The 27,780-nt window shown below is 40.8% G+C and overlaps 1 protein-coding gene across 1 annotated transcript; it reads left to right on the top strand.

Moving 5' to 3' along the window:
* The first annotated feature begins 10,465 nt into the window (after positions 1-10,465).
* On the top strand, positions 10,466-21,835 carry LOC148101395 (myelin-associated glycoprotein-like). The gene is made up of 6 exons (XM_087845498.1): positions 10,466-10,508; positions 15,474-15,857; positions 17,365-17,670; positions 17,751-18,011; positions 18,204-18,294; positions 21,589-21,835. Exons 1-6 carry the CDS (start codon positions 10,466-10,468, stop codon positions 21,833-21,835), a joined length of 1,332 nt encoding a protein of 443 aa, XP_087701624.1.
* Positions 21,836-27,780: the final 5,945 nt, after the last annotated feature.

Raw genomic sequence — 27,780 nt, 5'->3', positions numbered from 1 at the left:
AGCTTCACAATACTTGTGCATCCAAAGCTTACAGATACAATGTGATACTCGTACTGAGTGATGTGTATTCTGTAAAATGTTATGCACATTTCGAATAACCAACGTTAATAAAAAAGTGCTTGGACATGAGTAATTGCAGACTTAAGATCTTTCTGACTTCCTCTATCACAGGACAGTATTATTCTTGCATTTTTTTTAATTAGCCCATAATTTCATGTCTACAGCAGCTTTGAAACTAAAACTAATTGACCTAAAGCATCTGTACTACGTATTCTCCCTGCATCTTGTGGTGGTGTAGCTCAGCGGTCCCCAACCTTTTTTGCGCCACGGACCGGTTTATACCCGACAATATTTTCATGGACCGGACTTTAAGGTGTCGCGGATAAATACAACAAAATAAAACTAGTACCGGTACCGAAAAAAAGAAAATTTATTCATAACACACGTGAAAAGACCCAGGAAGACCGAGTAAACAATAAAAACGATAAAACGATAAAACGATAAAACGATAAACGATAAAAAAAGCCTCAACTCTCGCGGCCCGGTACCAAACGACTCACGGACCGATACCGTTCCGAGGCCCGGGGGTTGGGGACCGCTGGTGTAGCTTGTAAATATTGACTGATGATACAATGTGACATTCATACTTGAAGTTAGTAATTATATTCTGTAACCTTAGGCTTTCAGGTTTTGAATGAGTGAAGTTAGAAAACTTTTTCTCAGAGTGACCGAGTCATTTTAGTCTTTCAAGAAACAGTATTGACTGACTTCCTCTTTTACAGGATATAAACAGAAAGGACAAAACTGACTTCATTATGCAGTGTGATAGTCAGTGGGTATCTACAGTGGGGCAAAAAAGTATTTAGTCAGCCACCGATTGTGCAAGTTCCCCCACTTAAAATGATGACAGAGGTCAGTAATTTGCACCAGAGGTACACTTCAACTGTGAGAGACAGAATGTGAAAAAAAAATCCATGAATTCACATGGTAGGATTTGTAAAGAATTTATTTGTAAATCAGGGTGGAAAATAAGTATTTGGTCACCTCAAACAAGGAAAATCCCTGGCTCTCACAGACCTGTAACGTCTTCTGTAAGAAGCTTTTCTGTCCCCCACTCGTTACCTGTATGAATGGCACCTGTTTGACCTCATCATCTGTATAAAAGACACCTGTCCACAGCCTCAACCAGTCAGACTCCAAACTCCGCCATGGCCAAGACCAAAGAGCTTTCGAAGGACACCAGGAAAAGAATTGTAGACCTGCACCAGACTGGGAAGAGTGAATCTACAATAGGCAAGCAGCTTGGTGTGAAAAAATCAACTGTGGGAGCAATCATCAGAAAATGGAAGACATACAAGACCACTGATAATCTCCCTCGATCTGGGGCTCCACGCAAGATCACATCCCGTGGGGTCAAAATGATCATGAGAACGGTGAGCAAAGATCCCAGAACCACACGGGGGGAACTGGTGAATGACCTGCAGAGAGCTGGGACCAAAGTAACAAAGGTCACCATCAGTAACACACTACAACGGCAGGAAATCAAATCCCGCAGTGCCAGACGTGTTCCGCTGCTGAAGCCAGTGCATGTCCAGGCCCGTCTGAAGTTTGCCAGAGAGCACATGGATGATACAGCAGAGGATTGGGAGAATGTCATGTGGTCAGATGAAACCAAAGTAGAACTTTTTGGTATAAACTCAACTCGTCGTGTTTGGAGGAAGAAGAATACTGAGTTGCATCCCAAGAACACCATACCTACTGTGAAGCATGGGGGTGGAAACATCATGCTATGGGGCTGTTTTTCTGCCAAGGGGACAGGACGACTGATCCGTGTTAAGGACAGAATGAATGGGGCCAAGTATCGTGAGATTTTGAGCCAAAACCTCCCTCCATCAGTGAGAACTTTGAAGATGAAACGAGGCTGGGTCTTCCAACATGACAATGATCCAAAACACACCGCCCGGGCAACAAAGGAGTGGCTCCGTAAGAAGCATTTGAAAGTCCTGGAGTGGCCTAGCCAGTCTCCAGACCTCAACCCCATAGAAAATCTGTGGCGGGAGTTGAAAGTCCGTGTTGCTCGGCGACAGCCCCAAAACATCACTGCTCTTGAGAAGATCTGCATGGAGGAATGGGCCAAAATACAAGCTACTGTGTGTGCAAACCTGGTAAAGACCTATAGTAAACGTTTGACCTCTGTTATTGCCAACAAAGGTTATGTTACAAAGTATTGAGTTGTATTTTTGTTATTGACCAAATACTTATTTTCCACCCTGATTTACGAATAAATTCTTTACAAATTCTACCATGTGAATTCATGGATTTTTTTTTCACATTCTGTCTCTCACAGTTGAAGTGTACCTCTGGTGCAAATTACTGACCTCTGTCATCATTTTAAGTGGGGGAACTTGCACAATCGGTGGCTGACTAAATACTTTTTTGCCCCACTGTATATTCCTCTTTTGTTGACATGACAAAACTAGTTAGCAAAGTTTGTTGTAACTATTCTGTTCTTACTGTTTCAAGCACAGCTAAGGAGACAGATAGCCTTTCGACAAGTGTCAGTTGTGTTATCTACTATTACGACGTTCCCTTCAAACTGGAAACAGAGTAAAGCTGTAAGAAATCAACAAACATATCTTTTTCAGATACTCATTTACATATTTTGCCATCTAAACAATGGTAACACACTATAAACACAAACAATGTAAAAGAAGTTTATAAATTTTAACTGTTCTTAACAATAAACTTTCGGTCATGGTCCCTGTGTCTTTCTGGCTGGCTCACTCCAGGCCACATGTTGTTTTTGTTTTGTTCTCTCTCTCTTTCCACTGTCCTGTCTGCCCAGTTCCTGCCGCTACTGAGCCCACCCCCTCCCTCCCTCTCCTCCATTTCTTAGCTTTGCTGTATGTTCAGTCAACACGTTCTCACTAACGACTCGTCAAATGTGTGACGCATGGTCAGGCTCCCTCTGCTTCACTTAACAACGCGCAGGGTACCCCCCTCGCGTCGAGAATTGATGTGCAGGGTCCTCTCATTGAATACTATACCCTGGCTTATGTCTGTGAAGGTTCTCAGTCATCCAGGTCATCGTAGTCAAAGGAGCTTGCAAAGAAAAGCGTCTGGACTTCTTTACGTTACTTGAAGACGTTTCACCTCTCATCCGAGAAGCTTCTTCAGTTCCGTGCCATTACCCAGCATACACCACTCCCTCCATAAATGCAATAAACATACAAAAGTAATAGCCTATAATTAATTTATCTGCTGTATCTGCTGTTTCTCAGGTAGTTGTTTACATTATATAATTTATTGTGTTTGGAAATATATAAATATATATACCCTGGCTTATTAACGACAAGAGATTGCCGCGGAAGAGCCTGTTGTCCGTATATTTATATATTTCCAAAATCACATTGTAGTGACGTATACAGAACACAATAAATTATATAATGTAAACAACAACCTGAGAAACAGCAGATAAATTAATTATAGGCTGTTACTTTTGTATCGTTTATTGCATTTATGGAGGGAGTGGTGTATGCTGGGTAATGGCACAGCTAGCGACTGGGTGACTTTATTCACCCTCTTCGGCTGTTATCAGTCCATACAATGGGCGTTATTAGCACAAATCACTCCCATAGATATGGGCCATCTCCTGCTAGATTGTTCAGAAGGTTGTTATCATCCATCCAGATGGAGGATCACTAACAGGAGCGTGGAATACTCCAGAATCCACTCTGGCTGGAATCCGGTGGATACAGCAGTGTTTACAGGTAAGGCCATTTAAATGGACAGCATTTATGCATTTTCATAACCTGCTTACCCAAGAGGACTTAGTTTCCTATTATAACTCTAGTCTCAATAGTATTTTAAACTCTGTTGCCCCACTCAAAACCAAATCTGTATCATTCTCTCAGTCAGCACCCTGGTTTACAGCTGAACTCAGGCTCCTGAAAGCAAAAGGACGACGACTTGAACGCCTTTATAAGAAAACTGGTCTGAATATCCACAAGGAAATGTTTAATAATCATATTATGTATTATAAGGAGTGTATTAATCAAACAAAATTGGCTTACTACTCCACCATTATCTGTTCAAATGATGACTCAACCAAGATACTGTTTTCACTGTTCAACTCTTCTTTCAGGTCACCAGATTTTTTACCGCTCACCTTTACTCGTCCTCCTTTTGTGATTCTTTAATGTTATTTTTCATTGAGAAAATTCACAAAATACACCAAGATCTGTTTTCCGAGGTTCCATCTAGCTCTTCCTGTGTAATTCCTCTCCCATCACACTGTTTTTCTGCTTTCCAGCTCCCCTCGGTTACTGATATTTCAGATTTCATCTGTAAGTCAAAACCTTCTACTTGTCAGCTAGACCCCATTCCTACAGTTTTGGTTAAGGCATGTCTACCTTCTTTGCTTCCCCTCATATCTGCCATCATCTGCTCTTCACTTACCACTGGAACTGTTCCTTCTTCCCTCAAAATTGCTGCCATCACCCCAATATTGAAAAAAACTGGTCTAGATCCCAATAATTTTGAGAATTTTCGGCCTATTTCCAATCTACCATTCCTTTCAAAAATTCTTGAGAAAATAGTTGCCACACAACTCCACTCACATTTAACTAATAATAATCTGTATGAACAGTTCCAGTCTGGTTTTCGCCCCTCCCATAGCACCGAAACAGCACTTATAAAAATAACCAATGATCTTCTTATGGCAGCTGACTCCGGTTTACTTTCCATTCTTATTCTCCTCGATCTGAGCGCTGCTTTCGACACTATTTCTCACTCCATTCTTCTCAGTAGGCTAGCCTCCATCAGTCTCTCCCATACTCCACTGGCCTGGTTTAATTCATACCTGTCTGATCACACTCAGTTCATTCAACTCAAATCCTTTACTTCTCAGCCCTTTCCTCTGACCACTGGCGTGCCCCAGGGATCTGTCCTGGGGCCCCTTCTTTTCATTATCTACCTTCTTCCGCTTGGACACATTTTCCGTAAATACAATATCCATTTCCACTGTTATGCCAATGACACCCAGCTTTATCTGTCCACTAAACCTGATTCTGTTCTTCCCCCATCCTCCCTCACCCTCTGCTTAGCTGAACTAAATTTATGGTTCTCTTCTAATTTTCTCAAACTCAATAGTAATAAATCCGAGCTCCTCTTGGTAGGCACTAAATCAACATTATCCAGAACCAACAGTTTCTCTATTGCTATCGATAACTCACCGGTCTTCGTTTCTTCCTCTGTGAAAAGTTTGGGTGTCATCCTTGACAGTACTCTATCTTTCTATTCACACATTAATAATATTACTCGGTCTGCATATTTTCAATTACGCAACATTAATCGTCTCCGTCCTTTTCTCACCCCACATGCCACTGCCATTCTTGTCCACAGCCTTGTTACTACTTGATTATTGTAATTCACTTCTTTTTGGTCTTACTCAAAAATCCATCCACAAGCTCCAACGCGTCCAAAACTCTGCTGCCCGTATTATCACCAGGACCCCTTCTGCCCACCACATCACTCCTGTCCTGCAGCAGCTTCATTGGCTCCCTGTCAAATATCGCATCAATTTCAAAATACTCTTGTTCACATTTAAGGCTATTCATCATCTCTCTCCTCCATATCTCTCTGACCTGGTTAAGATCACCGGCCCATCTCGTTGTCTCAGATCTTCTTCTTCCCTTTCACTCTCCGTCCCTTCCCCCCGTCTTGCAACCATGGGGAGCCTGGCTTTCAGCTGCTCTGCTCCACGACTCTGGAACTCCCAACCTCCTGATTTAAGAAACATCTCTTCCTTCTCTCTCTTTAAGTCCAAACTCAAAACCCACTTGTTCAAAATAGCTTATCCCACATAAGCTTTCCACTCTCCTATTTTATTTGTTTATGTCTTATGCTTTTATGATTCTGTAAACTTCTTGCTTTTATGTTGCTTTTAAGTGTACAGCGACCTTGAGTGTTTTGAAAGGCGCTTTCAAATAAAATGTATTATTATTATTATTATTACTATTATTATTATTAGTTATAGAATGACTATTAAAAGTCAGCGAGTGTCAATAATGTTAATGTGGTTATGTTAGTAATACACCGAGTGCTAATATAACAGCTTTAAGATGCATTTGTAGATATTATTACGTGTTTTACCGTCTTTATGGTGCTAGCTTAAAGTTACGGTGTAAACGTTAGCTTATATTGGAGTAAAGCTGTTACTGTTTAAACGATGTTAGCACAGAAATATTAGCTCCTGTCATGACTGATGAAGTTACTAGTTAATAAAGTTTCCATTAAAGTGTTTAATCGCAGCCACAATCGAGTAAATATTAGCTTCAGTGCATCTGTAATAAATATGTGCAAGTTTCAGTGCTTCATTTAAACTGTATGATACTTATACTGACCCAGGGTCAGTGTAAAATACAATCCTAGCTGTGTGAACAAAGCCTGGCTCCTTTAATCCTGCATGACAAACCTCAGGATGCAGGTTATTATTACTCTTTCCTGCTGGCACACCTGTCACACCTGAGAGTCAGCTAGAAACTTAGAGTGACGTGGACATCATGCAAAGACTGCCAGACTCTGTAATACTGTAAATGATCAGTGACTCAGGTTAACACTAAACTTTAAACAGTACCTCTGTGTCTCTGTGTGCTGAACATTTAGGATTGAGTCAGGCTGCATCAGCTGAAGCTGTTATTTGTATATATCGGTATTTTTTTAAATTCAGGTGTGGGGAAAATACATAAGACTGCAGTGAAGCGATGCACCAGATTAATCCTTGGCCAAAGGTATCGTACTTAAATCAGACTACTGATCTAGCCACATCAGCCTTTTGTGAGGTCTGTTTAAAGTAGACTTAAAATGAACTCCAGGTTCCTCAGAGCTGGACTGTGAGCACAGAAACACATGTTCATACATACAGCTGCAGCAAACTTACATTCATTTTAAATAGATTTGTTACTCTGATGTCTGTCTCTCTGTTAGTCCTCTGACAGACTGGTGACCTGTCCAGGTGTGCTCTACCTATGACTACTGGGACAGGCTCTAGCCTCTGTAATAGAAATTTTCTGTTATTCTCATTTAAAGTATTTAAGTGCTTATGCATATGCTTAGTTGTGACACTGTTATAGACTGTTCAGTGAAAGTTTCTAAAACTAGATGAACTTACTTCAGCAGTTTGAGAAAACAACTCCCTTTACAGGTGTTGATAAGGCCAAGGGCACAAAACAGCATAACCATTGATCCGTTAGGTTTCATAGCGAGACACGTGAAGTGTGGTAGGATCAGTTTGTAACTTCCTCCCTCTTCCTTGGAATGCATAAAGGAGCAGGAGCACCACTTCTGTGGCAGAGCTGACATGACTGAACTGTGATGTTTGATGTGTGTTGGCTCTCCTGCGCGCAGTAATAAATAGCTTGATCACAGCTCTTTCTGTGTTGCAGACTTTATTTTAAAAATTCCACGACACCCCCCACCCTCCCACTGTGAACATGAATTGAATATTCAGAAGACATTTGCTTAAATAGTTCTAGAAATCTGAGCTGTTGGTGTGTCCTTGGATTGTGCTGTAATAATATTAGAGCTGGCAATCTTTCTTACTGAATCTCTACTATGAGTCATGTTACCTGAGATTAATTCTATGTTTACCTGTCAGCCTGGACAAATGTGCTGTGTGAAGGAAATTAAATTAAATCAGATCTGAACTGCGTACATTTAAGGAACCTGTTCATATTTAATTGAAATATAAACCAGTGTTTTTTTGATTGCTGATTCCAAGAGAGTCTTTGTGGAAATCCTGTTTGGCTTTTTGTTATTTTAATTCTCCTTTCTGTTTTCCAGAACAGTTCTCCACAGTCACTGTCCACATGGGCCAGTGGGACCAAGAAGCACTCTGCTAATGTGTGGACTCTGACCAGCAACATCCAGCAAGACCCAGACAGCATTTTCTATCTCCCAACTGGAGGTTTTTGTTTGTCTGTGACTGGAGAGTCAGATTTTTGTTGAGCTTCACACTTGCAGAGGTAAGTCAGTTTGCAGAGATCCCTCCCACCCTGGCTTTTATGTGCTAGATTTCTTATCTGAAACAGTAATATTTCAGTGACTGCTGCTTGTACCACAGGTTAATACACTCTACTGATCCATGATAGGAGAATCATCAATTTTGCCAACAAAGAAGCCTGGTGAATGTTTGTTTACAGTCTGATGATGGGACATCATGCTCTGCATCTTCAAAGTTTACCTCCTCATTATTATTCATACCCAGTAATGTGAAGTATGCTTATATCTACTATAACTGAACAAACGTGGTGCTCTTCATTGATGGAGGCTGTTGAGTCTGGATGTTGGATGTTGTGTATCTCGTGTTCTCTGGGCTTTGTTGTCCTCAGTCTTTTTGCAGGATCAGAAAACAAAACCAGCAGGCGCGTAAATGTTTCTTCTCCATGATGTTTCTTCAAATGTTTCTTCTGGATGATGATAAGACCGTGAAACGGGATGCCACCTTTGGTCTTGTGATGAAGCAAAGCTCAGGAAGAAGTGTGATTAAATGATATCAACATGTGTGCTGCTGAGAAGGATGTACAGGGGCACCTGCAGCCAAATCCGAGCCTCAGGTTAGTTGTAGTTGCAGAACGCTATAGGACTGAGACAGCTGAGGCATCAAATGTTTGATTAAACGGATGAAAAAGAGAAGTTTCTTCCCTATAATTATCACTTCTTAATCATCGTCTCTACTGGTTTTTATTAATGTTTCTAGCAAATTATGACAAAAAGTCAAAGAATGTAAGTTTTATGGCAGTCAGCCCAATTATGCTCATTGCCTCACAAGTATACCGTTATGTATTCTGCATTATCACTATATTTTCCACGGTGAAATTCTGGCAACCACAGCTGCCAGTATTTTACCGTAATATTCAACTTTTTAATATTTATTTTATACATTTTATACGTGGTCGCAGCTCTCGGGTGTTCAGCTTGTGGTGTTTGGCATCGTCAAGCTGGTGAAGAACAGCGGTGTGCCAGCTGTGCTTCAGCTCTGTGGTAATGGCTGTAATCTTCGTCTTCTCGTCATCCCTCTGCAGAGCTACTCCTACTAAGATCGCTCGTCTGTTTACTCCGTTCCTTTTTTTTCCCCTTTTTTTTTTGCCTGTCCCATTTGGTTCTTTTGCCATCAGAATTATTGTCTAAAGGCGAAGAAAGATGCCCAACGGATTTACTTTACCAAATGGACCATCCCAGCCTTGCCGTAATGGTCTATTTGATTCACCTTTTATTGTTTATTTTACTTTCACTTGCTAAATACGGGACAGACTTGACTGGGTAAAAGAAAGGGGAGAAAGAAAGAGGGAAAGAAAAACAACGGGGAAGAGGGACGGGGATAAAGGGCAAAAAACAAAAAACAACTAAATAAGCAGACAAAAAATACATATATCAATCACCTGGATCACCTGTTGAGAAAGAAAAAAGAGAAAACAAGCAGAAGAAAAAAAAAAGAGCAACATAATAAACAACATCACGATGATCTATGGGAATATCACAGTAAATACTAAATATTATTGTGCTGCACGTAAGATCGACAGCACAGTGTGCTTTGAGGTAGGAGCCAAAAAGGGTGTAGTTTGTGTGTGTGAGCACCCGTGTGTACACCTGTGAGCATGAACGCGCTTGTATTTAAAAGGTTCCTTCATGTAATGATCTGCTAGAGGGTGTGGGGAGCCACTGCCCCGTCCTCCAGGGCATGAAGCAGGTATGGAGGAGATCAAGACTCCAGACATCCAGAGGCCCCCAGAACACAAGAGACCAAGGAAGACCAACAGAGGGGCAGCCGCGCCACTATCCCAGAAAGAGCTGAGGAGAGCCCCAGATGAGGGGTCACTCAGCAGCCGCGGTGCATAAGCCAGGGGGGGTTGCAGTGACGTGCCCGTGAGCTCAGCCGGCAGCCAGCTGTGCCAGAGTGACCGAGCCCCAGGCCGAGAGGCCGAGGGCACTCCACCCCCGAAGTGGCCCGAGCGAGCCCCAGGCTCCAGGCCCCGACAAGTGTCCGGTGTGTACCTGGACGCCCATGCCCGGACACAAAGAACGACCAACGCACCAATGTCTGAGGGCGTCTGCCACTGGCAGGGGAAGTGGTGGGGGGAGATAGGCCTCCATACCTTGGAGGTCCTGAGATGTCCCTATCAAGCATTATGATTCCCACAATCTTCACTATAGTGTAGACACCAACCAGTATGCCAGCTGAAATCAAACCAGATTTTAGTGTTAAATGTATGTATGAAGTGACAAAATGAAAATATGTATTAAATTTTACTTAGTTGTGTTGTTTTTTTACACTACTAAGAAAAAAAAAGTTAAATAGGGGAAGTTCTCTTGTGAAAAAACTTTAACAGACTGTCGGCGCTGTTTTAAAACTTCATGTGTGGAACAGATTTCTTTGTGTTTGTGTGTTAAAATGCAGTTTGTGAACATGGTGACAGTCGGCATGTTATCGGTTCTCCTCTTTGTTTCAGGTGAGCCGTTTGTTCACTTATATTGAAATCATTTAAAATGTGAATTTTATTTGGAAGAAAAAGTGAACCTACAGCTACTTTTTCCAACTGTTATTGTCCTAACTTGAAATTGTAATGCTTTAATTGGTAATTTCTCTTTGGTTTGTTTACAAAACAAGAATTTAAATGATAACAGAAGATTTTTATTATATTTTTGTTGTATTGATCTAATCGGACTCTTTGTGTTTAGATCTCCCCGGAACTGGTGGTGGACCCTGATCCCTGTGTGTGTCGACATAAGTGGAATTTGGAGCGAGAGTGGCTGTGGAGAAGCGAGTGTGCGTGAGAAGAGGAGTGGCGGAGTTTGGATTGAGTGGAGAGCAAGTGTGGATTCCTTCCTGCCCCATTCACTCTATATACACATCACTGTGGTTTCCCTTCTGTGTTAATAAATTGTCAACCCTTTGCTTACCACAATGCAGTCTGCACGTGAATCCATCTGTTAGCCCTGACATGTTCATGTGTGATGTATATACAAGTTAGTGTCAGCAGTGCTTCCACACAACTTGAAAATAAACTCTTTTAAAAAGGAGGCATTAAATTGAAGTCACAAAAGCAGTTTATTTACACTGAAATATGTCATTTCATGATGAAGCACATTTATTATTTTTTCAGATATTTATTTATTTACTGCTCTTGGCATGCAACTAAAATATAAAATGCCTTTTTGTTTTTCTTGACCTCAAATGTTGTGTGTTGGGTCCTTTGTAACATCTCTGACTGTCCCCGAGGCGATCGTGGCTCAAGAGTTGGGAGTTCGCCTTGTAATGGGAAGGTTGCCGGTTCGAGCACCGGCTTGACAGTCTCAGTCACACTTCACCTGTTGCCTTCTGGTGGTGGTCAGAGGGCCCGTTGGCGCCAGTGTCCGGCAGCCTCACCTCTGTCAGTGCACCCCAGGGTGGCTGTGGCTACAATGTAGCTGCCATCACCAGTGTGTGAATGTGTGTGTGAATGGGTGGATGACAGGTTGTGTAAAGCGCTTTGGGGTCCTTAGGGACTAGAAAAGCGCTATACAAATACAGGCCATTTACCGCATCGCTCCTGTGGTGATGCTGTGACTGTTCATAGCTTAACAATACCTGCATATTTGATGTCTACAGATATAATGTGACATTCATACTGAGAGTTACAGTGGGGCAAAAAAGTATTTAGTCAGCCACCGATTGTGCAAGTTCCCCCACTTAAAATGATGACAGAGGTCAGTAATTTGCACCAGAGGTACACTTCAACTGTGAGAGACAGAATGTGAAAAAAAAATCCATGAATTCACATGGTAGGATTTGTAAAGAATTTATTCGTAAATCAGGGTGGAAAATAAGTATTTGGTCAATAACAAAAATACAACTCAATACTTTGTAACATAACCTTTGTTGGCAATAACAGAGGTCAAACGTTTACTATAGGTCTTTACCAGGTTTGCACACACAGTAGCTGGTATTTTGGCCCATTCCTCCATGCAGATCTTCTCAAGAGCAGTGATGTTTTGGGGCTGTCGCCGAGCAACACGGACTTTCAACTCCCGCCACAGATCTTCTATGGGGTTGAGGTCTGGAGACTGGCTAGGCCACTCCAGGACTTTCAAATGCTTCTTACGGAGCCACTCCTTTGTTGCCCGGGCGGTGTGTTTTGGATCATTGTCATGTTGGAAGACCCAGCCTCGTTTCATCTTCAAAGTTCTCACTGATGGAAGGAGGTTTTGGCTCAAAATCTCACGATACTTGGCCCCATTCATTCTGTCCTTAACACGGATCAGTCGTCCTGTCCCCTTGGCAGAAAAACAGCCCCATAGCATGATGTTTCCACCCCCATGCTTCACAGTAGGTATGGTGTTCTTGGGATGCAACTCAGTATTCTTCTTCCTCCAAACACGACGAGTTGAGTTTATACCAAAAAGTTCTACTTTGGTTTCATCTGACCACATGACATTCTCCCAATCCTCTGCTGTATCATCCATGTGCTCTCTGGCAAACTTCAGACAGGCCTGGACATGCACTGGCTTCAGCAGCGGAACACGTCTGGCACTGCGGGATTTGATTCCCTGCCGTTGTAGTGTGTTACTGATGGTGACCTTTGTTACTTTGGTCCCAGCTCTCTGCAGGTCATTCACCAGGTCCCCCCGTGTGGTTCTGGGATCTTTGCTCACCGTTCTCATGATCATTTTGACCCCACGGGATGAGATCTTGCGTGGAGCCCCAGATCGAGGGAGATTATCAGTGGTCTTGTATGTCTTCCATTTTCTGATGATTGCTCCCACAGTTGATTTTTTCACACCAAGCTGCTTGCCTATTGTAGATTCACTCTTCCCAGTCTGGTGCAGGTCTACAATTCTTTTCCTGGTGTCCTTCGAAAGCTCTTTGGTCTTGGCCATGGCGGAGTTTGGAGTCTGACTGGTTGAGGCTGTGGACAGGTGTCTTTTATACAGATGATGAGGTCAAACAGGTGCCATTCATACAGGTAACGAGTGGGGGACAGAAAAGCTTCTTACAGAAGACGTTACAGGTCTGTGAGAGCCAGGGATTTTCCTTGTTTGAGGTGACCAAATACTTATTTTCCACCCTGATTTACGAATAAATTCTTTACAAATCCTACCATGTGAATTCATGGATTTTTTTTTCACATTCTGTCTCTCACAGTTGAAGTGTACCTCTGGTGCAAATTACTGACCTCTGTCATCATTTTAAGTGGGGGAACTTGCACAATCGGTGGCTGACTAAATACTTTTTTGCCCAACTGTATATGTATTCTGTAAGCTGCAATGCAGGTTTGGAATTAACTTAAGTTAGTAAAAAGGTTGTTTGACTGTGATAAGTAATTATCTAGTGTTGTCTATTACAGGATATTTGCAGAAAGGACAAAAATGTTGTTGCAGTGTTGTATTTGGTATCATCATGTCAGGCTTATAACAGCTTTGCAACTAAAGCAAGATTGCACCTTCTTAAGTAGCGGGTTCTCTGTCTGTACTTCCTTTTTTGTTTGCAACCGCAGGGAGCTAGTTTCTGTGTTTGACCACGTTACTGATATATGCCGACTGCCACACATTGTAGTGGTTATTCTGATGGTATCAACTCGTTGCATAATTATTAACAAATAAAATAAGGTGGAATACAGTTTTCCTCCAGCTCCTCATTGTATATTGTGATAATCACTGTCAGCCTGATCTCTGGCTGCAGCACAGGGCTTGTTTGATGTGTTTGGTCCGTTTGATTTCACAGAGTGTGTCTTTTTTAAGAAGCAATCAGAACAGCAGAAAATGAAGATGTTCATTATGATGAAACTGACTCCTCCAAGCAGAGACCTTCTTTAGTCTCAGTGCAGGACAGCACACAGAAGCAGGATTTAGTGTATTCACAGATCAACGTGTGCAACAGCGTAACGCCGAGACGTGAAGGCCCAGAGAGTATGAACTCTCATTGTATCTACTGTGTGTGCAAGTAAGTGTGCAAGACTGAGAACAGAAGAGAAGTGCAGAGGAAATGAGTGTGCAGTTGAACAAATGTTGTTACAGAGAAATGTTCCCTCTGAATACGTCCCAATTAAAAGGTCCATTGGAAAGGTTGAACCAGGAGCTGGAGACAGAGCGGCACTTGTAGGTTGGAGGAGTTCAGCCTCAGCATGCTGTTACTGATCTCACCAACATTTCTTACCCTCCCTGATATAAATGACCTAAAACATACATTTTATGACATCAGCGAGCCAGAAGTTGGAACATCAGGGAACCTCTGTGCTACACGATTGGTGATTCACCACAAGGATCCTCTGTAGCCAAATACCTCACAGAACAATTACTTTGAATTCAATTTGGAGTTTCCATTGCTTGAAGGAGAAAATGTAATTCAAAACCTTTACCAAGCTTCTACTAATAAATGAATCACTTTACCAAATAGCAGAATAAACAGGTCCCACAATATCACCACTCCAGCAGCACACGCATGGCCTCTCAGGGCCCAGCAGTCAAAGGCAAGCAACACTTGATGGTGGACGTCCAGATAACGTGTGTGTGTAGAGCGAGAGAGATACAGCCTGTCATAGTCCATCATCATGATTTGTGTTAGCACAGGTTGTACATATATATCATACTAAGAATGATTAAATCAGTTGTGTAAGGTTAAGGTCAGAGGCTTCGACAGACCAAAAGTTAAAAATGTCTTTAAGGGCAACATCTGACTTCTTTCACAGGAAATAAGCAGGCGACACAAAATTGACTTCATTATGCAGCGCTACAGTCAGTGGGTGTCTCTACATGTACTTCCTCAAATGATAATTTGTATTTTACAGTTTATAGTAGTTCTGTTGAAGGCTTTGTTTCACTCATAAGACAATCATCAGATGTAATGTGGGGTAAAGAAACATTTTACTGCTTTTATTTCTTAACATTCTAAACTGAAAGACATTTATTATTTTGGACTTATCTTTCTTAGAAAGCATGTTGTCTTTATAAACTTCCTTACAAACTGCCTAATGTTACAGTAAAACACATTTTACTCATTGTATTCATTAACTTTATAAACTAACCTTTTTCTTATTTTTCCTTCAGTCAACTGACTGACACATCATGTGATTGTACCTTATTGTTTTAATATTTCAGCTATTTTCAAAGCACACAGCACCACAGATGTAAATAATAATAACTAAATCATTCTCATTCACTTTTTGTTGATTTTATTGTTTGTTTGTTTTTTGTGAATCCAGATGAAGATGGTGACAGTCAGCATTTTACTGGCTGTTCTCTTTGTTTCAGGTGAGCTGATTGTTCAGTTATTCAAAAACTTTTTTGGATTCATTTGTAATTTAACTTTCACCCATTTTAAAACAACCTGAAAGACAGAGCCAGCGCTTTGTGTTGTGATTGAAAATGTAAACAGCTTACAAACAACGAACAGCAGAGGAAAGAACAGCAGCTTGTTAATAATGAAACTGTATTTACAGGTGCTTTGGCTGATTATCCTGACTGGATAAAACTCTACATGACTGCACCAAAGCAGATGGAAGCACTCAGTGGATCTTGTTTGCAAATCCCATGTAACTTCAGCACCAAAGAAGAACAGAAATTTAACAGCAAAAGAAAAATCTTTGGAGTGTGGATTAAAAATAATGCTGACTTTGGCAAATATCCAGACAATGTGATCTTCAACAGTAGTGGAGCAGTTAGCATCTATCCAATGAGCATTACTGGGAACCTGAGTCAGAGGAACTGCACCACTCTGTTTTCTAATTTAACCACAAAATACACAGACCCATACTTCTTCAGAGTAGAGAGTGAACCATTCAAGGCAACAGCTCAACATGATCCTCTTCAAATAACAGTCAGAGGTAAAGACTGAAGTTTTTAATTCATTTATTTCATAAAATTATACAAACCTTTGTTCTGAAACTTGCTCTCTTTAATGAATGCAGACATTTACAAATCATTTATAAAAGAACATAATATGAGATAAAGAAGAGAAAATTTATTTTAAGTTTTTTAAGATGTTTTTTTCAGATTTAATTCATTTCTACGTCAGTTTTAGTTTACTTCAGCAAACTGAGAATGCACAGCAGTTCAAACTGCATGTATGTAATATACCGTTCTTTAGTGTTAATATGTTTGTGATATGAAACCACAGATTCTTCTTGGAGGCCCAATAATACATACCCAGATTTCCTCCAATCTAAAGGATTTAGAACATACCTGTCACTCCATCCGTCCTTTTCCTCCTTTCCTTATCAGATATCCAAGGGGGCAGGGATTTATTTCAGTTGTCATCGGGCGAGAGGTGGAGCACATCCTGCACAGGTCACCAGTCTGTTGCAAGGAGACAGATAACCATTCCTACTCACACTCACACCTATGGGCAATTTAGAATCATTTACTTAAACCCAACAAGGTTTGATACAGAATTTTCTTTACGTCTTTGTCCTCGACAGGTCTATGACAGTTCGCTCAGACTGGCTGCTCTGCCAGTTATTGAGCTTTAAGCCACAATATGGGTGGCTGTAGTTGAGGAGGTAGAGCAGGTTGTCTGCTGATTGGAAGGTTGGTGGTTCAACCTTTGGCTCCACCAGTCTGCATGCCAAAAATCCTTGGGCAAAATACTAAATTGCTGTCCGATCCATTCATCGTAGTATGAATAGGTGTGAATGTTAGTTTGAAAGCACTTAAAAGCATTGAAAAAGTGCTTGTGTGGCATGTTGTATAAAGCGCTTTATGGTCTGGGAGAGTAGAAAAATGCTACATAAGAATCAGTCCATTTACCAATAGCAACAGCAGACATGTGGAGTGTCTATGCTTTTCTGCCTCTTATAACCCCAGTGATTTTCCTGTGGTTGGAAATCTCACGTGATCTTGTAACATCACAAGTTCAGGCAACTAACCACTCCTACTAGATTGTATCATGTCATCTCAACAAGAATACATTTAACTAGTTTTAAGTTGTTGAATTTCATGCAGATCGTAGATGATTTAATTCAGTTCACCGTGGAAACATAAAAGCATTTTGTTCAAATTTCACTTTAGACTCTTGTAAATGTAACAACAACCCAAATTTCAATTTTTTTCAAACATGCCCAGAGAAAGCAGCTGTGTGTGTGGCTCCTCTTGTAGATGTGTTTTTTTCTTTTCATTATAGACGAACAATTTGAAATTCTTGGTGCAGAAATGGTCTTCAAAATGTGTCCATATTAACAAAAAACATCAAATGTCTCACTTTTAACTAGTGATGTTTCAGGTTTAATCGATTTGACTGTCAGTTGTTGTTTATATTGACAAAACTGAGAATCCATAGTAGTTCAAACTGCATGTATGCTTTAGTGTTAATACGTTTGTGATATCAAACCACAGATTCTCCTTGGAGGCCCGATATTACAATCCCAGGTGATCTGAAGGAGAAGGAGTCTGTCACTATAACCTGCTCAGCTCTCACTCCCTGTCCACACTCCCCTCCTCAACTCACCTGGAATCTCCAACAAGACTCTCACAACAAAATAGAGCAAAACACAGATGGAAGCTTTACAACTAAAATCCAGCAGAACATCACTCTGTCAGACACACATGATGGAAAGAAGATCAGCTGCTCTGCCAGATATCCTGTGAACCAAGGAAACAACACCAAGACAGCAGAGACAGAAGAAACTCTCAGTGTTTCATGTAAGACAATCAGAGTTTGTTGTTGAACTGAATCCTCCAGGACACCATGGGATATCACTTTCTCTCTTTTATTTCTCCAGATGCTCCTAAAGACACCTCAGCATCCATCAGTCCATCAGGTTTGGTGTCAGCAGGCAGCTGGGTGAACCTGACCTGCTCCAGCAGAGCCAAACCCCCAGTCAGCAGCTTCACCTGGTTCAAGAAGAGCAGAGATGGAGCTGTGAAAGTATCTGAAGGAGAGGTTTACAGCTTCAATGTAACAGATGGAGGAGTTTATTACTGTGTTGCCACTAATGATCTGGGTAATCAGACATCAGCAGAGATTAACATGACTGTAGGAGGTAAAGTTAGGTTGAAACCACTAATGTGTTGCATGTTCTTATCCAATTTTTCTTCATTTCATCTACTGTTGTCTTCTCTTTGTTTATTTCTTTTTTCTTAACAGAGCTATACAAAATGTAAAATTAATCCGTATATGGCTCCTGTTTAACTCTTTAACTGAAATGTTTTTTCATATTGATCTTGTTTTTCAGGAGAGCAGAATGGTAGCTCCTTCCCAACATGGCTAATTCTTGGAGGAATCCTTGGATTCATTTTACTCGTCTGCCTGATTATCTTTGTTTGGTAAATATTACATCACAGCAGAAAATATGATCTCTCACCCTCTCCCTCCCTTATCTTTCCTGCTTGGCTTCTATATACTTGTCTAATCTCGTCTAACTCTAACCCTCAAAGTTTCTCAGTCTTATTCTCTAAAACCCAAAGAATTGTGGATCTGATCAACTGGTTCCTCAACGGCACTCTACTCTAGACGAAAAGCCTGGGCTCAGGAGTAGGGATGGATACCGGTATCCGGTGCCATGACATAAACGGTAGTAACTAGACCGAAAAGCTGCGCACATTTTGGTGCTTTATTTCGGTGCTTTTTTTCCCTTGAGATGTCATACACTTTGGATTCTAACCAATCATTTTACCTTTCCGAGAATAGTAGGCAGGTCCAGGTACGTACGTTCTTTTAGAGCAGAGCTACAGATTAAAAACGCCCAAGGCAAAGCGGTCAGAAGTCTGGCTGTACTTCACAGCAAAAGATGCAAACTCAGCAGCCTGCAACAAGTGCTTTAAGGTGATACTGTGATACTGTCAAAGGAGGTAACATCTCGAATCTGATGAAACACCTGGCGACGCATAGCGTTTTTTTAAAAGCAGAGAAATGCATCGTATTTGATAGCTTGCTGCAAGACCGAGCACCGAGCACATCTACTGCGGGTGTGGTGCCTGTTATCGGACCCAGAGTTAGCAACATCCCCCAAGAACCCAAAGAGGAGAGACCTGGCCCCTAGCCCTGCCAGTGTAGCAGAAATGATGAGGATGATGATGGCAGCAGCAGCCATTCTTCTCTGGGTCAGTAGCTTAATGTTGTTTGTGTGTAATTTACATTGAGTACGCTAACCACGTTATTACATTAATGCATGTAAGGTGAACTAGCAAACACCGTTGTAGTTACATGCGGCTGACTTCTTGTTTGATGGCAGATCCTCCCTTCACCCTGGCCAAAAAGGCTAAAATGACCAAAGAAAAAGTGGAAAACAGCTAAACATGAGAGGTTTTTGGACAAAGTTGGTGTTTTTCCAATGTTTAAGCACTGCTTCCAGCCAAGAGTGATACCATATATGCCCTATAGCTGCAGAGAAGACTAACATTGTTATCTTTTTACAGAAAAACAACTAAACATGAGAGGCTTTAGGACAAAGTTTGTGTTTTCCATTGTTTAAGCACAGGTTTGAGCACTGTTTAACCCTTTAAAGCCGGTCAGAGCAGGCATACTCCGCTTTGCATAACTATTTTTAAATCCCTGTAGAACCGGAACCGCCTAAGCTAGAGCAATAATTTTTTTTGCATATGAAACCGGAGGAGTTGTACTTACATCTTATGCCATCAGCTTGTCCTAGGTCACGGTTTCCTTCCACATATAGCTTTGCAAAAATTGCATAAAAAGCACTTGCAGCAACAAAACCATAATATTCCAGAAACACGCTTTGCCGATCCGATCAGCTGTTCATAACAATTCCTACATTGAAAAAGACGTCAACGCGAACAATCGCATGTCCGCCATTTCCTGCCCGAAACCGGAAGTGATGTCATTTTTGCGGAAAATTTAGTTTTTTACTTGTAGGCCTTAAAAGCCTATACTGTCATGTTTGACTCTATACTTTTCTGAATAGTTTCTAGGATGCTTAGAACTCGAATTGCACTGCGGGAAATAGTTTATTTTGATGCACATACTGTTTTCTTTGCAAATTTGCATCATAGGATTGTTTTTCGTTTTTCCTGCAGTATATAAAAATTGCTATATCTCAAAAATAAAACTATGAAGACACTCAAAATAAATTTCCTGTTGTTGTACTATTTTTACTATTTTTTGCAACTTTTTTGTATTTAAAGTTTTGAGGGATAAATCTCTTAAATTTCTCCAAGTAGAAATATATGTAAAAAAAACAAACAAAAGCGATTTCCAATTTTTTTGTAGTTTATAGCACTTTTTTGCAATTAATGTAGTTACTATGGACTTAATGCATACATATAATTAAAATATGGGCTATAACAGTTGTATTAATGTATAGCAACTTGGAATGCTCCCAAAAATGGCACTACAGCATGCAAAAATATAAAGTAAGCCCTGGCGGACTTGGTTCTATGTTAGGTCTTAAAGGGTTAAGCACCGGCACCGTTTCAAAAGTACCAGCTTGGCACTGGTATCGGATAAAACCTAAACGATACCCATCCCTACTCAGGAGAGCCCGATTGTTCTTCAGAGACGTTTGCTGCCGGATACCCGATTGTGTCGTGTGCCTGGCAACACCCGCAATGGAGGACACTGAATGACATCTACCATTCGGAACAATGATAACAGAGTTCTGGCTAATCAGAGCTGGCTCGGACCTGGCTTATCGAAGAACAAAGAAAGCGGTTACAGCTATTCAAAACCCGCATTAGGCTGGCCGACATGATTGACGATGTGCAAGCTGTGAGTACTCAGACTGTGTTTATTGAACACCATATGGGAAGATCTTCAAGAAGTTCATGGCTTTGCAATATGGATAAGATCTTGGAGAAGAACAACAGTATTTGAGAGACCTGGTGACCAGTGACAGACATTAGACCAACTGTAAAATTGGAAGCAGTTTCTTTGCACTAACCAAAACAACTACCATCTCCATCTCATGCGGCCCCCCTGGCGCCAGCTGGATGCTCAAGGCAAAAGCTGACGGGAATAACAAAATTCTTCCTTAGATAACAAGACTATGTTGTGACTCTCTCCCTCCTCCTTCAAGGCTACCTGCGTCGACCGAAGATTGCTGACTTTTTCCCAACCGAGTGAAGGGACACTTTCTCTCGGCTGAACACGGAACAGACACACACGCACACATATGCATGTACTCTGACACAGACTTACACTCACCCCCCCACCCCCTCCAAATGCCTTCGAAGCTTATGTCTTCTATGTTGTGAGATGTGATGATTCATGTGCTATGTGCTGAGGTAGGCTTTTTTTCTGTTCTCAAACTGATCTCCCTGTTGGAGCTCAGTCTGGGCGGAGTTCTTTTTTTCTCCTCGTCTTTCCTCATGTTGTGCATTTTCCATTGTTTTGGTTCCGGGTCGCTGCTCATGTGGCCAGTGCTACCTAGCCTGACCTGTCTTGCCAGTGTGATATTTGTGTATTGTATGTACGGTCGGCAAGGTATCATCTATCTTAACTGCCCCTTGGGGATAAATAAAGTGTCTCTGACTCTGATACTTAAACAGCTCATGAACAAGGTTTACAAGGTTTAGCTATATTTTGATCCCAAGATTGTTTACACAGAGTTTGTAATAGCAGAAAGATACTCTATTCATTTTGGCTATTTGATTTTCAAGCAGGAACCTCAGAAAAGTGAGTGAAGAGCCAGCAAGTAAATCGGAAGGAGAAGAAGAAAACATCCATTATGGAGAGATCAACTTCTCTGTGCTGAGATATGAAGCATCAACTGACTCAGTGCAGTACAGAGGACAGCAGCAGGATACGGTGTACACACAGGTGAAAGTCAAAAAGCACGAAAACACAGAGTGCGCTCACGGCCAAGAGGAACTCTACGCTCAGGTGAAGAAAAAAGTAACATTACATTAACACAGTGTATTAAAGAAACACACACAGAACCTGCACATACAAATGTCATTTTTCCAGTTTAGTGTTGTTCTTAAGTAGTTACTTAAACAAAATCCTTCAGCTTTTTATGTTCAGCTTTAATCTCACACGGCTGTTTTCAGTTGACTTTTTTGTTTAGATTTTTCTTAAATACATGTAAATAGATGTTGCAGCACTCCAATAAGGAACTACTTTACATGACAGTTGAGACATTTCTGCAGACGACTAGAAACCTCCACATACAAAGTTATTTTAGCTATCATTGTGCTCATACAGTATTTGCATGTTGTGTGTGCTCTTGAATGATTTATTATTTACATTGTAGATATGTTGAAATGAAAAAGTTTGTCACAGGTAATTTGTTTAAATGGCTGCAGGCAAGCTGGCATCAAAACATGTAAACTTGTGTTCAATAAAATATGTTTATTTAATTTAAAGTGTTTTTGTGTGATATTTAATATAATTTGTGCTGAAGGTTTACTCTGTATTTTGTGATGTTAAGTGCTGGATGTCTTTTTCTTATCTAAATAAGTGGATAAGAAATTTATTTTGTCTTCAAACTCTTCATGTTTCAAATGTTGGAGACTGCTAGATAATTACTTATAACAGTCAAAGAGACCCTGCCTCACCCTATCATGTGACCTATTGAGAACAACTGACGCAAGACTGTCCAGTGCTGGGAGTGAAAACGAGGAGGCTTGGTTGCAGACACACGTAAAGTAATTGGTTGCTGCATATACAGGGCTCTAGAGTGCGACCAATTTGGTCGCAAATGCGACCAAATTTCTGCTAGAAGTCGCTAAATGACGTCATCACCTAATTTGCATAATTGGTCATGCTAATGTAATTGTAATCTATGTTGTTGGAGAGAGAAATAACATCGTGGAAGAGACATAAAGTGAGTAAAAAACGTCCTAAATGCATTTAGAGTTTATTTAGAACTACAAATTAAATTTATTTTAGCAATTATTGTTTTTTTAATGTCACAATTCCAACCCTGCTCCTTTACCCGGGCTTGGACCGGCAAAAGTGACCTGAAATAGGCACTCTGGTGGAGTTACTTTGTGTGTGTGTGTTTATAAGTAGTTTTAAACCTTGTGATCCACAAAACAGCATAACAGTAAAAGAGTAAAAGAAGAACTGACTGCGTTACAGCACCCGCTGCTTGTTGAGAGTAAAAGCGATATGCGCTTTCACGTCTTTTTTTAGTTTAGTTTTAGCTACGGGGTCTGAAAACTCGCTAAATATAGCGACAAAGTTGCTAAGTTGGCAACACTGATTATGCCCATGTTGTGTTCTAAACCAATCAGAGTTACTCAGAGGTGGGGACCTCTGTGATTGGCCGTGGTCCAGATATTCCTCAGACCTACTTGTGTTTACGTTTGAAAGTGCGGGCAGATAGAGAAGGGTGAGTAGTAGTGATGTGCGATACCACTGATTTTCTTTCCGATCCGATACCAAGTAATATTCAGGGTGGTATCGACGATACTGATCCGATACCGATACTTTGTACAAAAACTTATTTTATTTATTGTATCTCAAATTATAGCATCATAATGATTACAGGACATCAGATTACTTGTTCTTATCACTTAATAATGTAGGGTTCATCATATAGAAATAAAAAAACTGAAGTTTTGCTATTTGAACACGTTGCCTGCCTGCAGCACTAAAGGACTCCGTGAGAGACGTCACCTGTCCCTGTTCTCGTCTTCAGTTCATCTAAACATATGCTCGTCATATTCTGTGATATGATTTACTCTGAGGTGTTTGACAAGGTTAGTGATGTTGCCACAACCATACATGCCAACCCTCCCGATTTTTCAGGAGAATCCCGGAGCCACCATTCTCCCGAATTTCTCCCGATTTTCCACCCGGACAACAAAATTGAAAAAACATATAGCAGAATTCATAGCGCGGCCCAACCAATTCTAGTTTCCAACAATGGCGGCAGCTTCTAGTTTTAATATTACTCTTATTTCTCTTTCTGGGTCGCAAAAAAACTTTTAACATATTTTTAGGTGAGAATGTAGTAAACTTCAAATATCTGAGCCGACCGACACATCGTCTTCAAACCCCCGCGGTCTTTCGCTACTCGGGTTAAACATGATATACAAGTCACTTTGATAACTTAAAAATGTTATTGTTATTTTCAGTGTTTTATTTGTTCGTGAGTAAATCGGTTTGGCTGAGATTAAAGTTATTAGATTAGATTCAATTTAACTTTATTAATCCCTCGGGAGGGTTCCTCCGGGGTTTTCACACAGCTGAATAAACGTCAAACAGAAAATGATTAAACAGAAGAGTTTACGTCAGTGCCCGGTTATATTTTAGATAGCAAGGAGCAGACGGCAGAGTTTCACTCCACCGAGGGAGCTCGTGACGTACTACCCGGCTTTCTTTAGACCGCGAAGGCCGGGTCCTCAGGTGGAAGCAGCCTCTGAATTTGGACACCCCCGCTGTTTCCGGGCCGGCCAATAATAACGGTGACATTTAACGTATTTTATCCGATAAATAAACACTGTAAAATGTATTTACCCCCCCAACAGCCCTTTTGAATGTCTCCCTAGTATGGCCACAACACCTCAGTCTTGGAGCACTTTTTTTGCAACATGTATCGCAAACCACGTCTCAGCTGTTTGTGGAGGTAAAATATGTCCGCACATGACTCCAATTACGCTCAGCCATTGTTGTGAGTGCGCACGCCAAGGGGCTGTGAGACATTTATACAGCCGTATTTCGCACATGACTATGAAAGGCAGAAGAGGAAGTAGTTCCTTTGAATGTAGACAATCCGAATGTTATAATTTCTTTCCACTGTGTTCCTGTTAATGATAAACTACAAATTTACTCTAAATTACTAAAATATCGATATTTTAATGTGAGAATCGATTCTAGAACATAAATGACTGGTATCGGAGGAATCGATATTTCAGGATCGATCTGCACATCACTAGTGAGTAGCCCAGGTCAGAAGTGTATGAAGTTGGTATTGAGAAAATATGAAAAGAACAATTGATAACTTTTTCGTTAAGTTAAGGCCTAATCAGTCCAAAATTCTGAGCCAGCGCTCTGACACGGAGCCATCAACCTCTCTGTTTTTGTCCGGAGACGGCATCAGAAAATGATCCACATACGATCGACTCCCAGCCGGAGTCCACTGAAAGTAAAAGTGAGAGAATGTATAAATTTCGAATCGAGTGGCTTGACCAGTTTCCCTGGCTAAGATACAGCCAAGCTGACAATATGATGCACTGCATTTATTGTCGCGAGTGTGGAAAGACCATGGCCGGCAACACTGCATTTGTCACTGTGCTAATACGTTTCGAATTGAAACGCTGAAAAAGCATACAGCATCGAGAAGACACATTATATGCCGCGATAAATGCACTGCCAAAATGTCCCCGCTCCCCACTGCCTATCAGCAGCAGGCAGGAGTAAACAGGTCATCGGAGGAGGCCGAGATGATCATTAAGTTTAACATCGCCTACAATATTGCAAAAGAAGAAGTTCCGTTTACAAAGTTCAAGTCAGAAATAACTCTTTACAAGAAAAATGGCTTGGACATAAACCCCACATACAGCAATGATGTTGCGTGTGCCCAGTTTATAGGCATAATCGCTGACACACTGAAAAAAAAAACAAATGCTGGTGACCACAGAGATAATGGTTGCAAGACCCAAGCCTCATGGAAGACTGTCAGAGTTCCTGAATGATATGAGGCTGCAGAGGAGGCAGCAGGATAAAGAGGGTGAAATGGCAGTCTACAAATTCCAGGTAGGTCTACATATAGCTGTGTCTGATATTTAAACAGAGAACACTATTTATTATTTTATTATTATTTTTTATTTATATTTGCACAAATATTTCTAATATCAATATCACAATCTCTATTTATCGTTTATGCAATACACAGACAATAACACTCAAAGGAGATGCATCAACTCTGGCTGAAGATGGTGTTGCTGCAACTAAACTTAAAAAAGTAATGGATGCAACAATCAAATCCACTGTGAAAAATCTGAAAGCAAGATTCAGCAGTCTCCTAGGCAAGTGTATTAAATACATGTAGATAAGAAATATTTTTATTATTGTTAACAGCATTGTTATATTTTTATTTTCATTTATTAAAATGTATTTGTTCTTACAACAGAGGATAGTGCTTCTGAGTCAGCCACAGCCAAAGCTGTCAAATGCTTCAACATTTTCAATCATGATAGCTGGCCAGAGAACAAAGAGGATTTAGTGGACCATGGTGCTGATGACCTTGCTTTTCTCTTGGATCACTTCTCCACAGTCCTGAGAAGGTAGCTGGTGGATTGCTACGATATCATGTGTGCTGGTCGTAGATATGTTGTTTATGTGAACACTGATTAGCTGTGTAAACCACATCATTTTCAGAAATGGTGTAAACGCAGAGCTTGCAAAAGAAGAGTTTGTAAGTTTGAAGCCGTTAATTCCCAGGATGTTCAAAGACAAGACCTACCTCAGCCTTTGGGAGCTCATGTTGACCAGAGAGCCGTACTGCTCAGAGTACAAGGTCAGTTTTGGTTGATGTTCTTTCCTAAGATTGTGTGGGTTTTGCTATCTAACACAAATTGGTTCAACAAATCTCTTGAATGTATTTTTCTCTCAGAACATCCTGCATCTTGTACACATTATGCTGGTCCTACCTGTCTCAGCTGCAGTATGTGAAAGAGGGTTCTCTGCACAGAAGAGAATTAAATCAGACACAAGAGCATCCCTTCATTCAGAGACAGTGGATGACCTGATAAGAATCAGTGTGGAGGGGCCAAGTCTGGAAGATTTTGATGCTAGAGAGAGTGTGGCAAGCTGGTTCACCCAAGGCGAAAGATCAAGAAGGCCAAATTACAGGAGCTGGCCATCTGAGGGGCATGTGACTGCAATGGAGGACAATCCATAAGATGTCAAGTTGTTTGGATATTGAAATGTTCAGTGTGAAGCCTTTGACACTTTGAGGAACTTTTTAATTTAGATTTTTTTTTTTAAATTTAATATATCTTGAGATGTTTTAAATTTGTTTAATGTTGAAATTTCAGCTCAGTGAAGCACTTTAAGCACAAGCATTTTTAAGTAATCTTTCTTGTAGAACTTTGCTACAAATAAAGAGCTTTGTGTTGAAAGGTTGTTAGTTAATCATTTACAAATCAAAAAAACGTGAACATGTAAAACTGCGGTGTTAAGTAATGCAGTTAAAACATTTGGGTACGCCTAACTTTTGTGCTTGTACGCCTAATTTTTGTGCTGGTGCGCCTAAATTTTATTTTTAGGCGCACCAGTGCAACCATGGCAAAAGGTTAGTCAAGAGCCCTGATATACCTTGGTACACTGAAAGATGAAGGACAGGAGGACAAAGATGGAATTTTTGTGGAATGATTTGGTGTGTGTTGTAAAGGAGTGGTGTATCTGCCTTTTGACTAGCAGAGCAATGATTTATGGAAGCTGGGTGTGGTGCCGGTTTTCTGGGTAAAGGATCTGTGAGTTTTATAAATATAACTTACTATAATAACAGTTTATTTACTGATTGAGGGGGGTGATGGTGCTTTTTTGTCTTTGGACATTTCAATGTGGTCACATAGTTTATGCACGAATGTGCTGAGATTTAAACCAACAGCATGGAAAACTTTGATCTGGTTGCAGGTACAGCTTTTTAAGATTTATGACTGTGTCAGAGGTTGTGTGTGGAGTAGGGCTGGGTATCGTCACTGATTTTTAGAATCGATTCAATTCCGATTCACAAGGTCCAGAATCGATTCGATCCACGATTCGATTTAATTCGATTCGATTCGATTCACTTCGATTTGAATATGGGAAATTTTGACAGTCAGAAATATTATAATTCTGATTAGTACGTTTACATATTTTTGTATCTATAAAAAGGAAGCTGACACACGCAAGACTTTATC

The sequence above is a fragment of the Neolamprologus brichardi genome, chromosome 9 (assembly GCF_056152115.1).
Source record: "Neolamprologus brichardi isolate AB-2024 chromosome 9, ASM5615211v1, whole genome shotgun sequence".
Lineage (NCBI taxonomy): Eukaryota > Metazoa > Chordata > Actinopteri > Cichliformes > Cichlidae > Neolamprologus > Neolamprologus brichardi.
Note: the sequence above shows the minus strand (reverse complement) of the source record. Positions and strands in the feature narration are given on the sequence as shown.